The 25,024-nt window shown below is 36.8% G+C and overlaps 2 protein-coding genes across 7 annotated transcripts in view; both read left to right on the top strand.

The window, feature by feature from the left end:
• The window catches only part of LOC306870433 (rho-related BTB domain-containing protein 1-like), a 50,352-nt gene extending 45,007 nt beyond the window's left edge, over positions 1 to 5,345 (top strand). For all 3 annotated transcript variants that reach the window (XM_079417702.1, XM_079417701.1, XM_079417700.1), the window contains 4 exons: positions 593 to 743; positions 1,152 to 1,240; positions 1,451 to 1,556; positions 2,433 to 5,345. In XM_079417702.1, coding sequence (XP_079273828.1) covers positions 593 to 743; positions 1,152 to 1,240; positions 1,451 to 1,556; positions 2,433 to 2,614 — 528 coding nt within the window. In that variant the 3' untranslated portion in view covers positions 2,615 to 5,345. The remainder of the gene's footprint in view (positions 1 to 592; positions 744 to 1,151; positions 1,241 to 1,450; positions 1,557 to 2,432) is intronic.
• Positions 5,346 to 14,642: 9,297 nt separating this feature from the next.
• LOC306870402 (uncharacterized protein) overlaps positions 14,643 to 25,024 on the top strand; it is a 38,778-nt gene continuing 28,396 nt past the window's right edge. Inside the window, exons 1-2 of one of the 4 annotated variants that reach the window (XM_079417643.1) lie at positions 14,643 to 14,675; positions 15,414 to 15,742. In XM_079417643.1, the coding sequence (XP_079273769.1) occupies positions 15,657 to 15,742 (86 nt within the window). In that variant the 5' untranslated portion in view covers positions 14,643 to 14,675; positions 15,414 to 15,656. The remainder of the gene's footprint in view (positions 14,676 to 15,413; positions 15,743 to 25,024) is intronic. The other 3 variants (XM_079417644.1, XM_079417641.1, XM_079417642.1) reach the window with 3 other exon arrangements.

Below are 25,024 nucleotides of genomic sequence, written 5' to 3'. Positions count from 1 at the left end.
TGTTAAGCATATTCTGTGTTCACTGTTATATGATGACAGTCTCTCCTGTAGGCTGGCTTGTTGGTTCTTGTTTATGCAGAGGCCAGGTTTCCCGTAGCGACAAGCCCACAGAGTTATTTTTCCACAGCTTTAAGCTGAGACTGTCAACGGTTTCACACAGTGCTTTAATCTCCTGAAGGATGAAAGGCCCCTTGTGGTGGCCACTGCCCTCGCCCTCCTATCGCTCTCTCAGGCCCCTTCCTCCACGAGCCTTCCTGGATACGTGCATCCCTTTCTAACCGCTTCCTTGGCTACTTTGGATCTTGCCATGTCAACACAAAGGCCTCCTCTAATGGTCAGCAGCCAGGACCATGCAGGTCTCAATAGGGGAGAGGTGTGGAGCAGATTGTTTCATCCCTGGATCAATCTGCCTCTCGAGTTTCCATGTCCTGGAGATGAGCTATGAATAAACATTCCTCAGCACGGGTTATGAAATCTGTTCACAAACTTTTATCAACGTGGGCTTTTGTTAATAACTGTGAACGTGACATTTTTAGGCTGTTTTGTTTTTGCTAACCGCCACGTCTTTTTCTTTCTCCGTTTCTCTTTTTAGGTCTCTATCCCCAACACCAGTTGTGCCTGCATGAGAGCCGTTCTGGAGTTTCTGTACTGTGGTGTGTTAACACCATGTCCTGAACTGGAACCAATGGACCTTATAATACTAGCCAATCGCCTCTGTCTTCCCCGCCTTGTAGCTCTAACAGGTAGGTTTAATAATGGCTCTATGTTTACCCGAAGGCAGACAGCATACCTTGAAAAAGCACTGTACAATTCTGTGGTTAATGGGCCTGGAGAGGAAAATAATCTGAGATCTTATACTTTCAGCATGAATTTGCAAAGACATAATTTGTGAGCCAAATGTTGGTTAATATTACAGATTATAGCATTTAAACTAATCAAATCCACTAGACATGGTGCTAACTAACAAAATAAATAAACAAAAATAAATGTTATCTACAGCTAAATATTATCTAAAGATACACCGGTGAAGGAGAGAATTGTTTCACTGTTGACGATTTTGTTGTTATGGAGAATTTTGTAAATAGTTAACCATTAAGCCTCATGGCTGACACATTAACACTTGTTGTGTGGTGTTTTGCCATGGTCTACAGAGCAACATGCCGTTGAGGAGCTGTTGCAGTTGTCCGTTAAAGGGGTGGACATTGATGGCCGTGTGCTGGCCTATCTGGAGATGGCTCAGGTAACATTAATAAAGATGAAGCAAACAAAGCCTTTAATAGAATGCACTGAGTAATGAAGTGGCAATATAACCAATGGCACACATTATAGAATTACCATTCATTCATAGCCTACATTATTCTAGTTCAAAGGATGAGCAGACTTTGCTTTTCAAATGAGCCTCATTGAGAGAAATCACGCTGCGCTAACTCTGCTTTTCTGTCTGCTGTAGTTCCACAATTCCAAACAGCTCTCGGCCTGGTGTCTGCATCATATCTGCACCAACTACAATAGCGTTTGTCGAAAATTCCCTAAGGATATGAAGACTATGTCTCCTGGTAAGGAGCAAGAAGTGCTTTTGTTCATTTATTTATTAGATTTATATTATGTATAAATGAAATAAATTCAGCAAGGATGCGCTAAATTGATTGGAAGTGACAGTAAAACATTTAAAATGTTAGAAAAGATTTTCATTTAAAAAAAATGCTGTTCTGTTGAACTTTCTATTGAGTAGAAAAAATAGAGCACCACAACTGATTTCAAAGTTGATAATAATTCAGTTGAATTATCAAATTCAAATTCAGCTTTGCCATCACAGGAATTAATTAAATTAAAAATATATATGTTAAAACACGTATAGAGAACATGTATTTGAAATTGCTGATTTTACTGTATTTTTGATCAAATAAATGCAGCCTTGCTGGGACTTTCAAACTTTCAAACACATGAAAAAATTGTATTGTACCAAACTTTTAAAGTAAGTGTCTGTATGTGTTTATAAATTTAAATATCTGTATTTACTTATTTATTTTACAATTCTAATTTGTACTTTGTAAACATTATTCTCTTCAATTGGATTTTTTTATTTTCAAGTAAATATAGCTAAACATCTAAGCAACATGATATATATTAAATAAGATATTTATGAATAAAAACTTTTGCCACTGGGGAAACAAAAAAAAAACTAAAATCAAAGACAAAATAAAAACATTTTTAGACCATTTGCTTTTTTTGCTTCAGCCATAAAGTTCTCCAAATTGTGTCTCTGAATACAACACAATATCTAGCATAATATATTACTTCTCAAGTAAATGTCTCTTTGTGTAAGGATCTTTAGATGTTTATCTTTAGATGAAAAAACAAGATACAAATACTGAGCAAGAAAAAAAAAATTTCCACTGTATTTCCTTCATCTTGCCCTTTTGTTCTTCCAGAAAACCAGAAACACTTTGAGAAGCATCGCTGGCCCCCTGTCTGGTTCCTGAAGGATGAAGACCGCTACCTCCGATCTCAAAAAGAGCGAGAGCGCGAGGAGGAGATCTTACGCAAGCAGCACACCAAACGGGGCTGGTGCTTCTGGAGACATCCACCTTCCTCAGCACCCCACATTTCCTGAAGGTCTGCCTCCATCCATCCATTCAAACCCCCTGTACCCCTCTCCCTCTTTTCAGTCCAGAGGCATGTAGCCAAGCCTGGGGATCCCTGTTCCTGTGCATCCATCCCGACTGCTGGAAGCAAGTCCGGGTCTTCTTTGCCTCTGAGCTTTAACCTTCCCTCCCCGCATTGGGCCTTAGCGGGCTGCCTGCCACGAGAGCTCAAAGCGTATGTGTCATTAAGTGGGAGACGGCCCGGAGAAAGTCTCAAATCTTTCTCACTCTCGATGTTACATGTTCTACTGTGCGAATGCAACAGGTCTCGCCGCAGCATCACATAGGGAACGCTATCATTGCAGTGGCCTGCTTTTGCCTCTTAAGACTGTTATTATTATACAAGACCACACACACACTCACACCAGCACCCCGTCTGAGCGCTGGCGCCCAGGCACACAGATGCTGCATGGTGCTGTTGTGTTGAGCTTTTCTCTGTGAGACCTATTTCTGGGAAAACCGTCATGTTCAATGCCTACAAGCTGAAACATAGCTTAGCTTTGAATACAACTAGCAACTAAAATGGCGGCAGGGATATATTATTTTTATTTTTATTTTTTATTAAAATAAAGGGGTTATTGCCCTTGCATACATTCTCACTAAAAACAGTTCTCCATTTTGGATCTTCCATTGCCCCATATTGGCTCTGAATACCAATTGTGTTGCCTACTGAAGAACTGTTTTTCAGATCTCTTGTCCTGTTACTAAATTTTGCTCATGTGGTAGAATAGAAGGGGTGTGTAGTTCAGGTCTGTCACTCACTAAAAATCTCCAGGCCAGCACCAAAGACAGACATACACACAGACAACTCATTCAAACACAAACGCCTTACCAAAATCTGCAGAAACAAAAACTTGACAGCAAGTAAACTACAAAATTAGGGCTATTTTTACCACTGCCAGGAGAGTATTAACAGTCACCGCTGTTATATGACGTTTTGTAGATTGAGCTTTGTGATATGACCACTAGTAAGCTCCTCTACTTGCTTGCCTTTCACCTCCACCACTGGGGGGGCGCCCATGCCTTCTGAGTTTACCCTGCTTTTGAAAGTACTAGCTACTCATTTGTTTGTCAATCCTGTTTCGGATCTTCAATACCTTGTGAAATGCACTCGTTTTTGTAGCACTACTTCAGTCTTAGCTATTGGCGAACCAAAAAGTAGGTTGCAATGTTTCGCATTCCTTCGCCACTCCCCTCTGTTACTCCTCTGCTCCTCTACCTCTGCAGTTAGCCAAACTGAAGGAGAAGCTATCGATCCACTTCCTGTAGTGTTTGATACGTTGCAATGTGACGCTTCACTTTGCACTTTACATACGCAGATAAAATCGGTGCTCAGGATTAACCTGCTAAATGTCACAGCGTTCAACCATTCACCCATTATATCGTTAAGGGGCGGTTACACTAGACTTTGAGCAACATTCATGATGTGATGTCACACCATGTGGTGTCTTAAAAAAAAAAAAACACATTTCTGCAGTGCTGCGAAACTGCAAATTTAAAGTTTGTGTTTGTTTAATTCCACTAAGCTGTCAAGTCATGACGTAATAGTCTTCTGTTGGTCACACATCTAAGCATGATACAAGTTTGCAGGTCAGAGTTCACCAAACTTGGAGCATTGTGATTCTGGTATCCAGCATTTGCATGCGTATCAATGGAAGGAAAAGTGTAGTGTGACTGCCTCTTACACAAGTTTTGACAATCTTAATAACAGAATATCCCAACATAAGCTGTAAATCAAGTCTATCCTTCTTTTTTGATTGAAAAGCTTTCGAAACAGGTTTTGTAGTTACTGACAGTGATGTGCTAACAGCCGCTCTCGCTTTGGTTCCTCTTTTAGACATGCATGCGCTGTGAAGTGTTGTTAGCATCCGCTTGCTAGGGTATGTCTCGACTGCCTTCCATCTGAAAACATGAGTGCCTATGACCATTGTTACACTTTCCCTTCTACATTCAAGTATTTCTCGGTGAAGCATGTTTGTTTTGCCTGTTTTGTGCCTTTTAACAAAAGTGTTTTTAATAACTATTTTAGGTGGGAGGTGAGTGAGAAATCTTTTTAAGTTTTCCATGCCATCCTTTTTCTATTTCTGGCTTTTTGATTTCACTTCCTCAAAGCTTTTCGCAGCAGACGAGCTGAAATCAACAACAGCTACAAAAATAGACACACCGAGCCCATGTGCTCAGACAGGCCGATACACAAAATAATAAATAAATCATAAAAAAACGTGGTAAATGGAGAGCAGATGCTGTATGCCTGTATGCTACCATCTTCACCCGTTGGGGCACTTTTGTAGGTTTATCCCATTAAGATGCTTTATTTACAGGGGCAAACAAATAAATGAATGTTTATAGATGCCACACTATGCCTAAAGGCTTAATAATTAGTAAAATAACGAATGTAAGACCTTACTGTGTATTTGCAGACTGGCTCTGCAATAAATTATGTACTTAATCTCAGTCTGCCCCTTAGAGTTAAAGAAGAACACTTCAAACATCAGCATGCTTTTTGGGATGAAAAGCATTGTTGGGCTCGTTTGCACTTTTTGTTCTTTGACTATTTGCTTTTGCACTTTTATTTTAGAGTTGGTCTGCCTTTGATGTGCATGGCATTAACTGTTTCTAAACTACGGCTTTTTAAAGCATTTTTGTAGCATGGAATGGTTTCTTCCATTAAAACGGTGCTGCTTATTTTGTGCTTACGTTAAAAAACAAACAAACAAAAAAAAATCCCTCATACTTACTGTAAGATGTTTTATGTCGGTTGCTCAAAGTCTTTGTACCTTGTGCTTGAATCGAATATGCCTTCATTATCTTCAAGGACACGTGATGTGTTTTTCTGTTGAAATTAGGTGGTTTGGTAGATTTCATATAAACAGTATTAGACAGGTCTATTAGCCCTTAAAAGGATTGTTCACCCCAAATGCAAACTCTGTCATTTGCTCACCCTCATGTTGTTTCAACATGTTTTATATGAATTTATTTCTTTTGAAGAACACAAAAGTAGTGTGTGGCATCCATGTAGTCAAACGCATCCAACTCAACTTTATTTGTATGGACAAGAACATTCTTCAAAACATTTTTATGTTTCACAGAAAAAAAGGTCATACAAGTTTGAATTGATGTGAGGGCGAGTAAACGACAATAGAATGTTCATATTTGGGTGAACAATCGCTTTAAATCGATAGATTTATTCAGACAGTAACTTACAACAGGAAAGACAGTATAACTGCTTGCTAAATATGCACTTTAGCTTCAAATTTGATACAAATGATATTCTTTGTAGATTTTCTTTCAGTTTAACAAATTGTAAAGTATTTATCAGTGCACGTTTACAGGTAAGATGTGCATGGGAATGGTCTAAGCGCTAACTTGTATGTAATTATGAATAACAGTAGCTTTGATTACTAAGGAATTATCATGCACTTTCATCGTGTTATTGGAAAAATAAATAAAAAATCAGTTTCTCATTACAACTTTTAAAACGTCCATCTACAACCCTTACAGATACTTAATGTTATACTAAATGTTTAACATGTTCATTATTAATGACACATTGTGGTTGTAGTTCTATTTATTTAATGACAGTACATTAGAAACCCACTAGTTTAAGAAACGTGAGAGCACTTGAGAACTGTGGTCTATTGTTGTGTTACCGTGCCTTTAATTGAAAAAAGAAAATCTTTCTGAGGAGAGTTCACTGCCTTTCGTTTTTATCAAGGTAATTGTAGTGCACTAACACACACACACACACACACACACACACACACACACACACACACACGACACCACGAACTTTTGCTGACAGCCATCAGACCACTGTTTTGCTCCTTCTGCATGCCTGTGGCCAGCATGTAGCAATACCCTCTGTTCTTTGAGTGATGTGACATATTTTATGCTTTCCCCCCTAACATTTTAGACGTTTTCATCCCTTTTTGTTAGTGCTGAGCTGAGTGGAAACCTGTGCTTGTTGTGAACAGTGATTATTATCGTTTTGATGAGAGTGAATGTAAACACATGCACATTAACAGAGGCACACTTGCACCCTCTACAGTCAACTGAAGGTCAGGGTTTTATTTTTTTATTTTTTTTATTTTACAAGGCCAAGGGTCATATAAATTGGTGTAAAACAGGGGAGATATGTTACACAACATTCTTTCTGGAATATGACTTTGGTGTAGGTGTTTTTTTTTGTTTTGTTTTTTCCAGAAAGCTGTTATTGTGGTGATTGCCTGATTTATTTATTTTTTTTATGAAAACACTCAACATTTGTAATAAACTGGAAAGGTTAACCACATCTTACTGCTTTTAACAATCTGACCTCAGGTCATAGGCAGAGACCACTTCAAGCCCTTGTTAGTTTCTGTATTTCAGCAGAGGGGCTCTCTAACCAACTTCCTTTCTATGCTTTGAAATCCACCTTCATCTTCATGAAAGAAAAGGGCCATATTACTGAACATCTGTCAATTATAGTGGAGCACTTGTATGCCCTTTGGCAGACGCTGCCCCTGTTTCTACTTGTGGTGAGGTGGCCTTGCCATTTTTTGTCTTGAGGTGAGGTAGGTGTCACTAACTGTTGACCCTACCCTTGACCTCTCTTCCTCTTTCAAATCTGTGACTATTTAAAGCTGTTTTGCACTTTGTGTTTTTCTTTTTAACTTCTTAGTTTGATTATTGTTTCTGATACCTGTTCTGTAATTCTTGTTCTGAACCAGAAAAAGCACACACACACACACACACACTATACACACTACTAAGGGCTTTTAAAATACAAAATCAGAATGTTTTGCTGCTGTTGCAAAAAAAAAAAAAAAAAAAAAAAAGTTTTATTGAATCGTTTGTAATATTTTTGAACAACTGTGATTTGTACAAAATGGAGCAAAAAAGGGGGTTGGAAAAAGGTTTTGATGTTTCAGTATTTTAATGTTTGCTTGGCTTTTAATAAAACTTAACTGAACTCTTTGAACTCATTTATTTGTGTGTGTTTTTATTTGCAATGAAATGTTAACTATTGATCATAAAAATGGTTACATTAACATATTTTAATGTAATAATCATTTACTATAAATTTAAAAGAGTATAACTGTTCTCAGATACACTGTAAAAATTATTTTTCAAAGTTGTAAATAAAACAAAAATACAAGGCTGTATTGGAGTTTTATTGGTGGTTTACATTAAAAAAAAAAACTTTCAGCCTTTATACTTCAAAATGTCATGTTTAATTAAATGTGTTACTTCTGTTTTATGTTATAATTTTTTAAATTTACAAGCAATTTCTGAGTGAAAATTATTTCAAAGTAATCCTATACCATTTTTTCAGTGTATCTTACACATACATGGGAAATGTACAGAATTATATGTAAGATTTGTACATGCGATCAGCTTATGTGGAAGGTCAGTACTGTAAAATGCCCTGCAGAGGGAGACATACAGTTTTAAGCGTTTCCTCTCGTTAAACTCTATAATACATATATTTACCAAAATATTATATATGATATAATATGTCACATATAGTTTTGCATTAGAATTATGACCATTTTCCCATGTACTAATACCACGTACTGCTAGTTGAGCTGCTCAGGTATGATGTAGAAGCACAACTTTTGTTCAGCTGGCTCTTGCTTTTTGTCTCTCCTTCACAAAGTGGCTGAGTCATCACAAAAGTGACTGCCTTCCTTCCCCCTGTCCCTCAGTCAAACGCCTGAAACAATCAGATCAAAATGTTAGTCCCTAGAGGTGATTTAATTAAACAGCTGTTGTATTAGGTTTTTGGTTGTCATACAAACACAGACATGGTAATGATTTCCATAGGACACCGGTGGTTGCAGTGTTGCATTTTTTGAAGGAATACACATCACAGGAAATAAGTCATCTCCATACACATGTGCGCACTCACACACTGCAACATTTCCAGTAACACTTTGAAGGGGCAAAGCCAACACATATGCTGTAAACTGATGCTGCAGCCCCAAAAGAGGGGGTGTCTGTGTAGACGGGTGGCTAACAGACCAGGAAGTCTCCATGGTGTGTGTTTGTGAGACACTGATTACAGCCCTAGTGCTTGTGTCATCAGATCTGTGACTTGTGTGTTTGGTGGTGCCATGGTTTGATTCATGATGGCCAGAAACACTGAAAGCACAATGTGGTAACACTCTTATGGCTGTAATTGAGCAACTCTATAAAGTCTCCATGCCGGATATCTATAAAAGCTTGTATTATAGAACAGAATGTGCAATACAGTATTGTTTCTGAACTAAATCAAATTCTGAATAGTGGATTAAATTTTGCTTCTTTTTTTTTTTTTTACACTGACACTAATGTTATTCAAAAACATTATATTGTTATAATAAGTTACATAAGTGTTAATTCTACCTGACCTTGCCACTGCATTCCTCTTCCATGAGAGGCCTTATCCCACTCTCGCACATTTTTCCCTTCTCACCAACGTGCCATCAAGAAGCACAATTTCCCATAAATGCCCTAAAAGGTGAATATAATGGAATATATTTGATCTTTTGCAGCTAGCAAACATCTCACAAATGGCTAGCACAGTATGGTCCATTTTCTCCATTAAACTTTTCTTTAAAGATCTGTTTAATGTAATGTCTCAGATGTAATAAGACCATAGATTGATTGGGTTAACTGAGAAGAACATGAACATTCAGTTGCTCTTAAGATTTTATTGTCCAGAATGGAATTCCTCAAAGTTATTCTTCAATAAATGTGTTGCCCCAAGTCCAAAACCATTACCGGAATCAGCAAAGCAAAGTCACAGACATTCCCAACAGGAACGGAATGCCTAGACCCACTCACCCCCTCATCTTATATCAAATTCCTCTACATTAGTGAGGTCCTTATGTCTAAATACAGGGTGAAGGGCAGTTGTTCTGAAAGCAAAAGACTCAAATTGCTGGGTATGTTTAGTCTTTCTTTGCATGCAATTGTTCAGCTATATGTTACAGATAAATTAACTGTCACTGGACTGCACAGTGAAAATCGTTCCAGTCAGACAATCAGTTGTGAAGTTCAGAAACAAACTGCAAATTCAGAGGCAGCATATCCTTATATCGAGCTGCAGAGACACCAAAACAGCAATGAATGTTGTCTGAAGAAAATGTAGCAAAGGTCCAGTAACTAGTAATATTTTCAAAATATTGACTAAACTATGTGCCTTTGTAATATTAGTGAATCTACAAACCTCTCTAAAACCAAACCAAAGTCTCTTCTGTGTTGGTAGTCTTATGTAATCAGGCTTATTAGGTAATGTTATATAGATAATCTTGGCTTTGTTGAGTTGCAGCCACTGATGAAATATGTTTTTCTTCCCTTCAAATCTTTGTAGACTGACAGTTGTAGTCTGTCTGCGGGTATTTGCAGGTTTTCTGCTTATTTATCTTGTGAAGTCATGATCACAGCTCTCTAGCTGGTTTTCCCTCTTTCCGTTTCACAATACACTTCAGTTTATCACATTAATTGTGGCAGAAAAACAAACTACCATGCAAACTCGATTGCATATGTGTCGTTTATGTTGTGAAATGTATCACTAGCGTGCTATGGATTATCAGCATTGCCACAAGGGGCACTAAATCAAGAATTAGCCAAATTGGGTGTGTTTGAAAATATTTCACTTTATGTGTCCTTCACATGAAATTCCTGATAACGCAGATTCCTATTGAGGACTACATTAGCCAGGTTTCCATTCGAAGTTGCGAATTTAACACAATAAGTGCAGGCTTTCTTTCGGAGGTGAATGCTAGCTGTTTCGGAACGCAGTCGTGGAAGACCATTCTGGGAGACAATTATACAGAAATGCTTTGATGACAGACTTTGCTTGGGCATCTGAGAATGATCATAACATTTCAGTTCATTGCTGTGCAACGAGATCAGTCCACTGGTTAGTCAGGTTATGCCGTCCTCAGTGTTGCCAACTGCTTTCAATTAAAAGTAGCTAAAACTGGTAGCTAAATGTCACTAGATGCTAGATGACATCATAATGGCAAATTCACTGATCTAAAGATGAATATAGATCAGTGGGCAAGATGAGAACTTAGGTTTGTCCAAGAAATTGTTATATTTGTCCCTAAACTTTTGAAAAAAGTCTCAAAATGGGTGGGGAAGTCGCTAAATCTTGCTACAAAATAGCTAAATTGGCAACACTGCGTCCTATAGTGCAAAGTCACATGACTTTTTTGAATGCTCATGCGGAATTTATTCGCAAAATGCATTTCCATCTCCCATTGTTAGCATTAACCCTTTTGTGCACAAGTCAAAATCCCCCTCAAACAAGAGTAACTTTTTTACAAATTAAGAAATTTGGCGTTTCCATCACTCGTTTCTGATGCAATAAAATGCGCATAAAAAGAGGGTGATGGAAACATAGCTGACTCTATCACCCCCTTGAGTACTGAAGATCGTTACCGATGTTCCAACGCAATAGCACACGTTGTGTGTGTTTAACCTGGCAGAACGTTGGCAGTTGGTGTCTGTGCTCACATACTTCTTTAAAATATGTTATCTGGCCTTAATCATCCACACAGACACCCTACGTGCTGTGAGCAATATGCTTAACTCCTGTCAAAAAAGAAGAAGAAAAAACATCCTGCTTGGGCCTCAATTGGTGTGATGCACATTACAGGAAAATGTAATTAACACGCACAAGCGTGCCACATGTGGGAGTTCAGACTGTGACAACTAAAGCATGAGATCTTCATCTTCTGGTGTAATGAGCACAGCACTAAATAATGGCTATGTAAACAGACTGGAACCCAGTGGAGGATGTTCCTTGAAGCCTCCTCACAAGAATGTGATAATACTGAAAAACGTAGCAAGCATTGTTTGACCTTTTAATGTCATTATGTCATGAGAAAGCAAACACATAGGCCTACTGCTTACAACGCTGAAATCCAAACCCTTGAAGTAAATGTTTTCCTCCACCAATTACGAATCTTTGCCTGCATATTTCTTAATGTTAATTGAGCTAAAGAAATTCATAGCTTAAACTGTGACAGTTTTTCAATTTTAGAAATTGGAATGAAAAGAGTAGGGTTGAAATTATCCACAGAAAATTTTTGTGAAACCTGACATAGTACAGCTCCATATGATATGGCAAATATGCTGTGTGTCTTCAACATGTAGGCATTCCAAAAGGTAACGAATTCCCAGGAAGTCAGTGCTGATAATGCTAGCATTTACTTAAGATAATGCATTCAGAGATGAAAACACAGTATCAAAAGTCTAAGAAAGGTTGATGAAATGCTGGATGCTTGAAAGTGATGGAGAGAAGCAAGGCTAACAGAAAGCATATGATGAAAAAGAGTAATGACTATGAGAGGGCAGAGGTCAAGCTATAAACCTGGATTAAAGGCATATATCTTTGGTGTGTTGAACTTTGACATCTCTTTCAGGTCTAAACAGATTGAAGCATGACAGTGTGTGTACACTGCATGTGTTCAAGATATAAAGGCAGACAAATATGCCAACGCTGTAACAGGCAGGAATGGTCTTGAATGTTATTTGTTTGTGCAATGCATTTCACTTTTAATGAAACTATGAGGCATTACACAATAGTAGAGCAAGGTTTTCAAACTTTTCGATGCCAAGGCCACCATAAAGGATGACCTGCTGGCCAAGGTCAAAAATAGACTTGATTATTTGTAATAGACAATATTTTTCCACAGCTGAATAACTTTCAGTCTCCCAAAGCAAATGATTAAGCCTGATAATATTTACTTTGTTGACTGCAATCCTTTTTTGTATCAATATTAAGGTGAGGTTACATTTACCTTTTCTCTGCCAAATTTTCTGGGCAAAATCCAGTCATTTCAATAGCAATGACTGGAATCAGAACTTTAGGAAGAATTTTCCCACACAGATTTTGCTCATATTCAGGTTGGTCACACAAAGTTGTTGCGCTGACCAGCAGAAAGCTGCTTGGTATGAAAGTAACTTCTTTGTGAGTGAGACTAGTGAAATCTGCGTGGGGAAATTTTTTGCACTCATGTGGCACTCCCAAATGTGTAGATTCCCAATGCAATGACTGGATTTCACAGAGCAACGGTAAATGTGACCACACCTTTAGAGTACTTTTAAATGTTTGAACCTGAAAAGAAAGGTTTCTCTATTTTTCCTCTCAAATTCTCTCTTTCTGTAAAAACTAGGGTTGTCAATAAGATAAAACAATTGCTGTTCATCTTATGATCTGACTTCAGACAGTCTTTAGAAAGTAGAATGAAATGGTTATATTATCAGATTATGTAAATGTATGAATAAGTAAATATGGAAACTTTGACATTCCTAGAAAAGCAATTTGTAAAATCTATTTTTTTTTCACTTATTTTTTTTATACCCTTCCACCACTTACTAGGGGCCCCTGGACCTCAGTTTGAAAAATTCTAGAAAGGCGGAGGTATATAAAACACATTTGTTGAATTGTATATGACACTAGATTTTATCAGGTTCACTCAGAACATTTAGAAACGACATGAGGGCTTCATCCTCCATTTCATGTTTACTCTGTTTTAAATAACATTATTCCAGTGCTAAATGTATTCCTCTCAAACAAACAGCACTTTATCATTCTCTTAACAGCACAGCATCTTAAACAATATCTCGTGTCACTCAAAGGAAATACCAGACATGGTGTCATGTCAAACACAACAGCATAACATTCAAATCTGTCAACAGGGAAAGCAACATGAGGCAGGAAGCTGCTGAGATCATGAAGGAATTTGGACATGGAGCACCCGTTTGTTTCAGACTATGTGCCATAAACCCTCACACATGCCTCCAAAGAGGATGTTTTAGGGGGCTCCAGCGGTTTAAGCTGGGATCTGTGCTCGAGTGTACATCTACCCTTAAACACAGAGTTTTAGGCAAGCAATGGGGGCCCTTCACTATAGCAGAGCTCTACAACATGAATCAATTAATCCATAAAGATAGATGATCTAATGTTTATAGAGCCAGATGGAGGACGATGTGGGGTCAGTTTGTGTTCACGGCTGGGTGTGTGTGTGTGTGGAAGAGAATGAGTGGGTAATTCCTAACTCCTGATTCCTAAGAGCGATGTTAAACTGACGTCAGTAAAGTATGAAGACTAAACTTCTCTCCTCCTGTGGATCAATGAGGGTATTTTAGCCTTAAAGCATTTTTCATCATTTTGTTTAATCCTATGCACTGTATTATCTGTACCTATTATCTGTATAATCATGAACGTATTTTGCAAGAAATAGATCTGAAACAATAATAACAGACAAAACTGTACACTAGATCAGACAACACGGAAAGCATAAAACATCCTAAGAGGTAACAGATAAAAAAAAGGCAAGAGGAAAGTTTCAAAGTGTTTTGTTGAAAAGTGTTTTCTGCATATAGAATGGTTATAACAGTTAACTAAAACTATAACATTTTATTACCTGAAATACATAATACTAAGCATTGCATTTTCAACAAAACCAGAAGCCAGTTTAAAGGACACTACATCAAGTTCAGTTCCCATGAAATCGGCCCTGCTGAGACAAGGGTCCCTCCAGAGATCAATGCACTGTAAACGGCTTCTCAGCTGGCTGCCAAGCGCTCCAAAGACTGCTCACAGGAAGCCTGCACAAAGAGAGACTGGCAGCTCAATAGCGTGTCAGTGCAGGACCAGTGGACTTCCAACTAAACTCACCCTCATTCACCGCTACGCTTCAAACATTAGCACAAAACAGGAGCAAAGATCTAAACATTTTGACTGAATTTGCAGACTCGTATAGATGTTCTTTCTGTGCCCATTTTGTCTGTCTTTTATCTAATCCAGGAAAAAGAATGAAAATAAGAACAAAATACTAATTAAGTACTAAAGCTTTACACAAACAGTAGTTTCACAAGTTCACTTGTAACAGAAAAGAGTTAAAGAATAAGCATATTTGGCTTTCTGTACTCAAGGAGGGCTTCGAGCTTGAGATTTTGAACAAACCCAAAGTACTCCACTGGACTTCCCTGGCTGGCTGAGAGAGAGGTGTTGGGTTGGGATGCCGGAACCTGTCACTGAATAGAGAGGTGAGAAAGGCTTTTTCTGATGCTGATTGGTTGGATTATCCAAACCGGTTCCACCCAAACTTTGTTCAAATAAATGTAATTTTCTAACTTGATTATGCTGACCCTCGGCTGCATGGGGGCGCTGGAGGATCTTAAGATTTTAGGGCTGTCAACGTTAATGTGTTAACTTATATTGTTAATTAAATATGTTAATTGTAATTAGATTGTGGAAAAAAACTTAAAATAAATAAAAATAAAACATATCTGCATATAGTTAATTTTTTTTTTGGGGGGGGGGGGGGGTATCTACACTAAAAGTACACTGTCAACTTATCAATAATTAATTTTCAAATGATAATATTTAAATAATCTGTTTTGGTTGAGATTCAGTGTAGGATATAAAAGTCCATTATTTAAATGTTATTTAATTTTGCAAACATATAAACAGTATGGGTCTGTATACATAAAAGGTAAATATGGCCTCAAAAACGTTTGAAAACCTCCAAAAAATTGTATGCACTCAAATCCAAGATAGCTTAAAATGCGGACATCTCATGACCAAACTCAACAAGAATGCCCATAAAACCGTTTCAAATGCGTCCTTGTGTTTAAAAAATCTAGAATATAAAAACTAGATTCAATTACATTACCTCCAAATTGTTTTAATGTGACCGTACATACCACGGTCTATAATTCATGTTAGCAGCAACCGAGATAAACTGAAATTGTGCAACAGCAGTGGTGTTTTTCCCCCCTCAGAGCAGGAGGTGGAGCTTTCGGAGAGATTCCTCTTCATGAAGTTTTCCAGCAGGACTGATGCACATCAGTAGTGTTCGTCTCCACCTCCAACTCCAACAGCCCTTCACCTTCAGAAGTTACACATCGCCTGCAAAGCTCACTGAATGCAACTTTGGATAAGGGAACTGCTTGTTTGCTAGTGACACAAAACGTGTGTTGAAGTGCTCTGGTTTGTGGAGTACATAGAAACACTCCAGCATCAGGATGAGAGCGATTAACTTGGACACGTACAGCCTGTCTCTGCTGACCGCTAAAGAAGACGTCCTCAACCCGCGAGCATCCACCAACTGGTAGTTACAGTAAACATATTACTTATTAGTTGTTTCTTAGTATTAGCGATCTGCTTGTCTAGACTGCATTTTTGGGCGTCACAGGCGCGAGCAACATTTTTAATTATCACATAGGCAATAAATCTGAATGTTGTCTAGGTAGGGAGCTGATTTGGTTTTGAAACACAACCGAAGACGTGCTGATGCTTTGTAAATGATATTGCGCAGTTGCTTTTTAATGTCGTCAGATTTCGTTATTATTTAGCCTACGTTTTGAATAATAAACATTTAAATGCACTTAAAGTTTTGCACTGTGTTAAGAAAGTTGAAACGTTCAACAATGCAAAAATGCAGAGTATTACTTTCCTATAACTCTGGAAGTAGGCTACTTGTTTACAAAGTACTTTTTGTGGGAAGCAAAGGCCACTTCCCTCCAGCCTGTTCCCCTACTACTGAAGATTTCACTGAAGGTGCTTTTTTAATACGAATTTGAACTGAAAGTTATGTTCCTGTGGAAGTGTTTAATATGACACTTCTTCTATTTCTCCCTTAGTGTTTACCTGTATGCAAATGAGCTCAAATGCGATATAATAATGTATATAGGTACAAGCGCAAATTGTTAGGGCGGAAACACAATCCTGTAACCTGTAGGCTTTAAAAACTGTTGGATTTTGACCTATATATGTTCAGACCAAAGCATGCAAAAATAATTACATCAGTTGTATGTAATGAAGCTGCATGCATTTACATGTCTTTCACTACAGTGCCATCTTTCGTTCAAACGGGATGGGACTTTGCATGAGTTCTCAGACTTAAGTACTACTCTCTGTTTAATGGCAATCGCACTATTGGTCAAAGATGTGTACGATTTTGTTTAAAAATTAAAGTTATTTTATTTTATCATTTTATAGCGCCGCCAACTCCTCAGAGTAAGTTTCTGCATGCATTTCTGCAAGTTCTTTAAAGTACATTTTATGAAATCCTGTGCTCTACACTCTTTGTTATGTATAATCATCATATTTTGATAATCAGAATATGTTGCACTCCAGATTGCACATATGCAAAATATGGTACAGACAAATTACAAGTAAAGACAGTCAAAAACCAAGGACTAGTTTGCAAAAGTAGGTTTGTGAAAAATCCAATATGGTGGAAAAATGTCCTTGGCAGAAATAAAGGGGGGGTATAAAAACATTTTTTGCTCCATAGCTCCACCTGTATTTTATGTTTCTACCATTTGTGGGTTATTCTGTATATTAAGTTGTGAGGTAGAAAAAGTATAGGCTAATAATACTAACACTAAAGAAAACAATAGTGTTCCCAGAAGTTCGTTTTTGGACCCTTAATAATAAAAAAATCAGCTGGCTCAGTGTTCTAGAAAAAGGAACCATTTATTGGCCTATAAAATGATTCAAAGTTTTTTCTTGGTTCCTAATTCTGTGTGCATGCATGTGTGTGCATTTTGGGTTGAACGATGTAAAGAGACCAACCAGCCCCTTTCATTTGTGACTTTCTACCATGATGTCATGAAGTTATATTCTGCCTCAGCTTCGTGCTTACGCAGAGAGTAGTAGTTTACAATGTGGTTTGCACTTAAGTGGACACCCACATGATTAGAGACACCTTTTTTTCTGAAACTGAATACATATGCTCTTATTCATTTCAAGAAGTTAATAGCCTGTTCCCACTCGCCACATTCTCAACTATATGATGTCATCTTTTGTTGGCTTTAAAGGACTCATTGAACACAGTGCAAAGGTGATAGTAATTATAGGTGTTTCAATATTATCTGCATGCATCAGCTTGATTATACATTTGGTCCAACTTTAACAACCCCTGATCTGACAGTTCAGAGGTCCTGCTGTGTCTTTCCTCTGTGTCAGATCTTGGCAACTCACGTTTGTTATATCAGCAGTGTCATTGTCTCTCCTGTATTTCAGCAGGCTCAGGCTAATTCCTGCAAACGCCCGTCAGTGGCTTCCTAAATGATCCAGGCAGCACCCATTCTGTTTTTCAACATGCTTAATCACTGTGGAAACATGCTCAGAAACAGTCGCTGACGCTTTAGGCTTTACAAGCCTATCAGGTCCATTCATGTACTACATGGTTTTTGTCTATTGACAGCTGGAACAGTGATGGTGAGGGTTTGTCATTTTGACATGTCAAGTCACTTTAAATGACCCATAAGCAGATGTTGAATGTGAAAAATTTCTAGTTTTAGCAAAAGGGGAAACTCGTACTTCTCCACAACGGTTATCTGTTATCTCTGTACTTTTGTGCTCTGAACAATTGGCATCAATGACTTGAGCTGTTCAGATGCACTTTGAGCACACTAGAATGAGAAATATCTTCTGCTGTCTGCAGTTTTTACATGATATGGGGTTTTGGTTATTTACAAAAGTTGCCAAAGTTATTTGCTAATTAAATATATATATATATATATATGTGTATATATTTTAGTTCATAATTAAAAACTGTTACTTTCAAGTCACAGTATGCTTGTGTACTTCTACTTGACTACATTCTGTTATGGTGCATAACTGCATAAATGACCAAGAAAAAAAACAGTATATAAAAATATGTGTATATATATATATATATATATATATATAGGATAAGATAATTTGTTAATTTCCTACCATAAATATATCAAAACTTAATTTTTGATTAGTAATATGCATTGCTAAGGACTTAATTTGGACAACGATTTTCTCAATATTTAGATTTTTTTGCATACTCAGATTCCAGATTTTCAAATAGTTGTATTTCGGCCAAATATTGTCCTATCCTTACAAACCATACATCAATGGAATGTATATTATTTATTCAGCTTTTAGATGATGTATACATCTTAATTAAAAAAGAAATACCCTTGTGACTGGTTTTCTCACAAAGTCACAAATTAATGTTTTTATTTCACAATGTTATTGTTTTTAATGTATTTTTAATCAAATTAGTAAAATTGGTTAAAAATTCTCACCGATCCCAAACATTTGAACGGTAATGTATATCTTGACAAACTAAAGAAAGTGTGGTCCAGTGAACACCGTTGAATTTCTTCTGAATTATTTTTGTGTTCCACAGTAGTAGTCATAGGCAGTTCTCTGGTATGGAGGTAGTAACCCTGTGTCAAACCATGACAGATTCTTCATGCTTGACTTAGTCTTCTAGAGTAAAACATGGCAGGCTTTTCACATGCCACTCGGTAGTTCTTCAGAAGTAAATGCTAGCAACTGGTCCTTTATTTCCTCGTAGCGTTTAGCAGCTGCAGTGTTTGCTGTGGATGGGTGTATAGAGCTCCCAAAATCACACATGAGTCATATTCGGTCATTGCTTTCAAACTAATGCGGTAAATGCGGTTTGTGTTTGGATTATTGTCCGGTTGGAAGATCCAGACGTGGCCCATTATAAAATTTCTAACAGAGTTGATCACTTGTTGTTTTTTATCTGTTGGTATTTGATAGAATCCATGATGCCATGTGTCTAAACAAGATGTCCAGGACCTCCAGCAGAAATATAGGCCCAAAACATTAAAAATACAGCAGTATATTTCATTGTACACATGGGGTACTTTTTTATCCCTGTGTGCACCAAACCCATCTCGAGTGTTTGCTGCTAAAAAGCAAATTTTTTAGTTTCATCTGACCATAGAAGCCAGTCCCATTTCAAGTTCCAGTCGTGTCTGCCAACTGAATATGCTGGAGATTGTTTTTGGATGAGTCAGGAGAATCTTTCTTGAAACACTCCCGAACAACATGTGGTGATGTAGGGGCTGTTTGACTTTTTTTTTTTTTTTTAAGGTTTTCTGACCCCGAAACTCAGCCTTTCTCTACAATTCTTCAGCTGTGGTCCTTGAAGAGTCTTTGGCCACTCAAACTCTCCTCCTCACCGTGCATTAGGACGATATAGACACATGTCCTCTTCAAGACAGATTCATAACATTTTATGTTGATTGGAAATTCTTAATTATTGCCCTGATGGTGGAAATGGGAATTTTCACTGCTCTAGCTATTTTCTTAAAGCCACTTCACTAATTTGAGAAGCTCAGTTATCTTTTGCTGCACATCAGAAATATATTCTTTGGTTTTTCTCATTGTGATGGATGATTAAGGGAATTTGGACTTTGTTTTCCCTCTTATTTATTTTTCTGTGAAACAGGAAGCCATGGCTGGATAATTTCATGTTCATAATCCTCCTGGAGTGCTCAAAATTGTAAATATGAATGGGAATATACTTCAGAGATATTTTACTCATAAGAATTTCTAGGGGTACCAATAATTGTGTCCAACGTGTATTTGAGAAAAACAATTATTTCATAATGAGATTTTCCCCCATTTTCAATTATTTTAGTTCAATGAAAGGTTAGATTTTTTTTATTTTTTTTAAATAAAAGATCAAAAGGATTAATAATGCAAGTTTATTTTTAGAGCCTTCTTTGATCATATTTACCAAGGGTGCCAATAATTCTGACCACGACTGAATGTCTTTCCATGGTGATAAAATGATGTTTTTTGAGGAACTCACCTGGCTGCACGTAATGAAGGAGCAGAGCTCATGTTCAGTGTGGCTTAGGTCTTTACATATACATTTACATTTATATACATTTATTCATTTAGCTGACGCTTTTATCCAAAGCGACTTACAATTGCTATATATGTCAGAGGTCGCACGCCTCTGGAGCAACTAGGGGTTAAGTGTCTTGCTCAGGGACACATTGGTGTCTCACAGTGGATTCGAACCCGGGTCTCTCACACCAAAGGCATGCGTCTTATCCACTGCGCCATCACCACCCCTTTACATCTCCATGCTGTTGGAGCACAAGTTTATGCATGATTTAAAAGCCTCAAGGTGCAATGTTCTTATGTTACCCGTAATAAAACATCTGCTGAGCATGGTGAGTTATCACCACAACAAGACTATTCAGTACTAATAATGTAGAACGGTGACCTTAATTAACCTCTGGTAGTTTTAATGAAGTAGTATAAAAATAATTCACATACACCAAAATAAGAAAAGTAGGAAATACATGCAATCATTTTTTCTTATGACATTAATACAATTTTCATAAGTGTCCCATTAAACACATTTTTGAATGTCCCATCAAATGAGTTTTCAACAGAGTTTTTGAAGTTGTAAATTAAAAAATAGTTTATAAAAAAATTCTTAAAAGTATTATTGTGTATGTTTTGCAATATTATTTCAGTCATTTACTTAAAAATGTCATTTTAGCTGTTTCTTTGTAATTATTTGTGAAATTTACTAGTTTTAATTGTTTCGAATTAAATTGCTTCAAAGTAAATCCTACGCCATTTTTTTCCAGTGCAGTACTGCCATAATACACAATAGGGGTGTAGCAGTACATGTATTCATGCCCAAAACTCTTGGTACAGGACTTTTGGTTCGGTCCGCATAAGTGTAACAAAAGAATAAACAGAAATAAAATATCCAGGATGTAAGAATATTTACCAAGATCTGAATTAAAAAGTGTAGTGATCCAGCTGCATAGCAATTTTCTGAAGTCATTAATAGTTTTGAGTGTTTACATTTACTATTTTTCTGGACAACTTCTTAGCACCTTGCTTGGCCAGTGTTATTTTCTCAGTTCTTCCCTGTTCTCTGTGCACTTTAAATGTTTATAGTACCATGAAAGAAAGAGATTGAATTTTGAGACTGAACATTCCCATTAAAGTGGTTGAAAGCTAGTAAGTAAATGTCTCTCTGCAGAAATGCCTTATACTGTATGTATAAAATGAATTGACAAACAAATTAATTAAACAAGTAATAATTATGTTTGACAGCTTAGGTATTAAGTGAGTAGTTTCTCTGTGTAGTTTTATCTGTATTTATCTAATCTGTATACATTGATGTGACTTGATCTGTATCACCATTTGGTTTAATGTAAAAAACATATTATGTTTCATGCAACTAGGCCAATCTGACAATTGAAATGTCAGATATTATGCTTGTACAGTTTTATCCACAGGCAACAAAAGTGTAATGTACTGTGCTCGTAGCGCGCGCTCTTCAAATACACGCACAAAGGTGCCGGCGCGTGCTATAGCCTGTATCATTTCATATCCAGTGTTGGGGAAAGTTACTTTTAAAAGTAATGCATTACAATATTGCGTTACTCCCTAAAAAAGTAACTAATTACGTTACTTAGCTACTTTTTATGGAAAGTAATGCGTTACGTTACTTTTGCGTTACTTTTTAAATATGAGCAAGGCTTGATTGTTTTTAATACAAGAAGTTCTAATTATAGCAAATGTAAAAACCCTTTCACACCAAAAAGTGTAATGAATAAACCTCAGGCTGAAGGAAAAGTGAATTCATGTCTGTAAAGTAGAACTCAGGAGAAGAAGGTTCAACACTTTTCAGCAATAAAAAACAATGAAGCACAATTGTTAGTTTATCTAAAGTCATTTTTGCTTATTAGTATGGTTGAACTGGATCATCAAAGGTCAGCAGCAAAGACATTGGTTAATAAAATGGGATTAGATACATTTGTGTTATTTAACACATTTAATTATTGCAGTTTGCGTCATATTCTGAGTTTGCACTTCACTGTTTTAATTCATTTTTGATGAATACTAAATCTGTTTTTTGTGAGTGAGATGGATTAATGCACATTCACGTTTAGTCTAGAACTACAGAAACAGCATGTTCACACAGCTCACTGTCAGTCAATAAATGGGGGAAAAAGTAACTCAGATATTTTATTGTAAATTAAAAAGTAATGCGTTACTTTACTAGTTACTTGAAAAATGTAATATTATTAAGTAACTCACGTTACTTGTAATGTGTTACCCCCAACACTGTGCATATCAAACAGCGAAAGAAACTATGTGCATGCAATGTCGTTGTGATGCCGTCAGTTAAGGCATGAAGTTACCAAAAGAGCGATTAAAGCTGCCTTAAAACTGTGTGCATGCATGCAATATGTTATGTGTCAAATTTAAGAACATGTCTCTGAAATGGTTTTAAAAACTTTCCTGAGGCACCCCAGCACTGTCTCCCTCATCTAAAACACCTGATTCAACTCGACCGCATTAGTAGAGACTTTAAGACCTGAAGTGGGTCAGAGGTAAAGAGATTTGTGAGAAAATAAGATGCATGTCAGATCCACGTCACGTTCAGCAGCAGCAGCTTTTAAAGCAATAGCAGGCAAATAAGCTAATAACCAGCTGCTGTGATGTCTATTAATCCAAGAACAAAAGAAAAAAAGAGGAAATCAATAACTTTTATAGTTTTAAGGGGTTCATCTATATTTAATTTAGAATTTAGTGTTTGGTAACTATTAATTTTCTGTATATTTCTGCTGAGGGGCACAAGTAGGTAAATATGTCATTTATTATAATAGGTTCGTGTGAAGATTGTTTTAAGTTCACTTAAATTAGAAGTTAAGTCTAATAAATGTTAAAATTGATAGCTCTCAATTATACTGTAATGCTGAATGGCTACAGTCAATGGTTAAATATTAAGGGGAAAAAACATTTTATAGAGACATCAGTAGTATTGATATCAGTGATGTTGGCCTTCAATCATAAAAAAGATGCCATTAAAGAAATATAAAAAATATGCTGTCTTTATGTTGTTTGTACATTGTACATTTGAAGATTGAATGTGAAATTATAGCAATATAAATGTATTTAAAAACTTTAATGTTTGGTGGGATTAATTGCGATTCATTTTAGAAAAATGTGCGATTAATTAGCTGTTGTTTTTTAATCGATTGACAGCACTATGAAAAAGTCATCTCAAATGAAAATCAATGTGGTTGGTTTATCAAAGTACTTTTATAGCATCATCTTAGTGGCTATTTAGTTTTATGGTGGTTTGGTTACCATAGGAATGTTTTATTGTGGAAGATTAGTAATTAAGTTATCAAGCAGTAAATGAAGAGGTATTTTAGTGTTGACTTTGTCCCAGGTAAGTGCTTCATTGATTTGCTTTAAACATTGCTTCAAAAGACCCATGGGGTTTCCCAGAAATGCTTATGATACAGCCAAATAAGTTGAAGGTTGGTGGATGTGTTGATGTTCCTCGTGTCGGTTATCAGTGTTTATGCCGATAGGCTACCTGTTTTGTACATGTTTCATAATCCTTAAACTACCACCTTGAATGTGCCAATTATTGTTTACATGATTACACTCCTGTAATGCAAAGATACAGAACGAGTGTCTTTGGCAATAGTCTGAATGGATGTTTGTTCACAAAATATGGATTGGGACTGAAGCATATGGCATATTACTTTGTGTTTCTAACTCCCATGGCATTCCAGACAGCAAAGTTCAGACACTCCATATGTATCTGTTAGCTGCCTTACACAAGCCAGCTTAAACTGTGACTCAGAATCCTGATCTAGTCATTCTCCTACGACCTCTGAAGCTGACAAATATATATGGATTTCAGATTGAGAAGTATTCATATTCAATTCAGTCACCTCAGGGATCATTAACTCACATGGAGAGAAGCTGTGTTTCTTGGGAAATGCCTGGCCCTTGTGTAGGTGGTTTCTCTCTGGCTTCTCTACTGTTGAACTCAATGGGAAAACGTTAATGGAGTTCCTCCATGCTGCAAGGCTGGGTCAAAAGCCTCAAACAATGCTGTTTGTTGTATGTTGGGTTGTAGTCCCACACAGATGGCTTGTGGTCGTTGGCGGAGTAAAATGAACATTTGTTGCAGTTGGATATCTGCGTACTCTCCGAAGTCTCCAGATATCTGTTTCTTTTCGAAGACGCTGAAATGACTTCCAGTTGAGATTTTTTTTGGTTTTTCCTTGAACCTTGAAGATTAATAATAGAATCAAGTCTTTCCATCCTCAACTTTCAAGTTTTGTGCTTGGCAAAAGTTTTGGCAAATGAACATTGCTCATTTGCCTCTTTTCACTGTGCGTTCATGTAGTTTTGGCTAGTTGAAAGATTTTTCCATTTCTTTTTCTACATTCTGTTAAATGCATTTGCTTTGGCCGTAGAAACAAGGTTCTGAGCTTGTCTGAGGGCATTAAATCATTTCAAACATTTACAATGTTCTCGCATTTCGTCCCTATCATAGTCCAAAAAGAGAAAGTAAATAGAAAAGCTATTTTGAAAACTGACTATATACCTGTCAAACACTACCATTAAAAGTTTTTAAAATGTTTTTGAAACATAACTCTTTGCTAACTTAGGCTGCATTTATTTGATCAGTTGGCCTAAAACAGTGATATTGTGAAATATTATTACAATCAAAAATGACTATTTTCTATTTTATTATATTTTAAAATGTATTTTATTTCTATAATTGCAAAGTTCAGTTTGTTTT

Source organism: Barbus barbus (assembly GCF_936440315.1).
Source record: "Barbus barbus genome assembly, chromosome: 5".
In the NCBI taxonomy this organism is placed as follows: Eukaryota; Metazoa; Chordata; class Actinopteri; order Cypriniformes; family Cyprinidae; genus Barbus; species Barbus barbus.
Note: the sequence above shows the minus strand (reverse complement) of the source record. Positions and strands in the feature narration are given on the sequence as shown.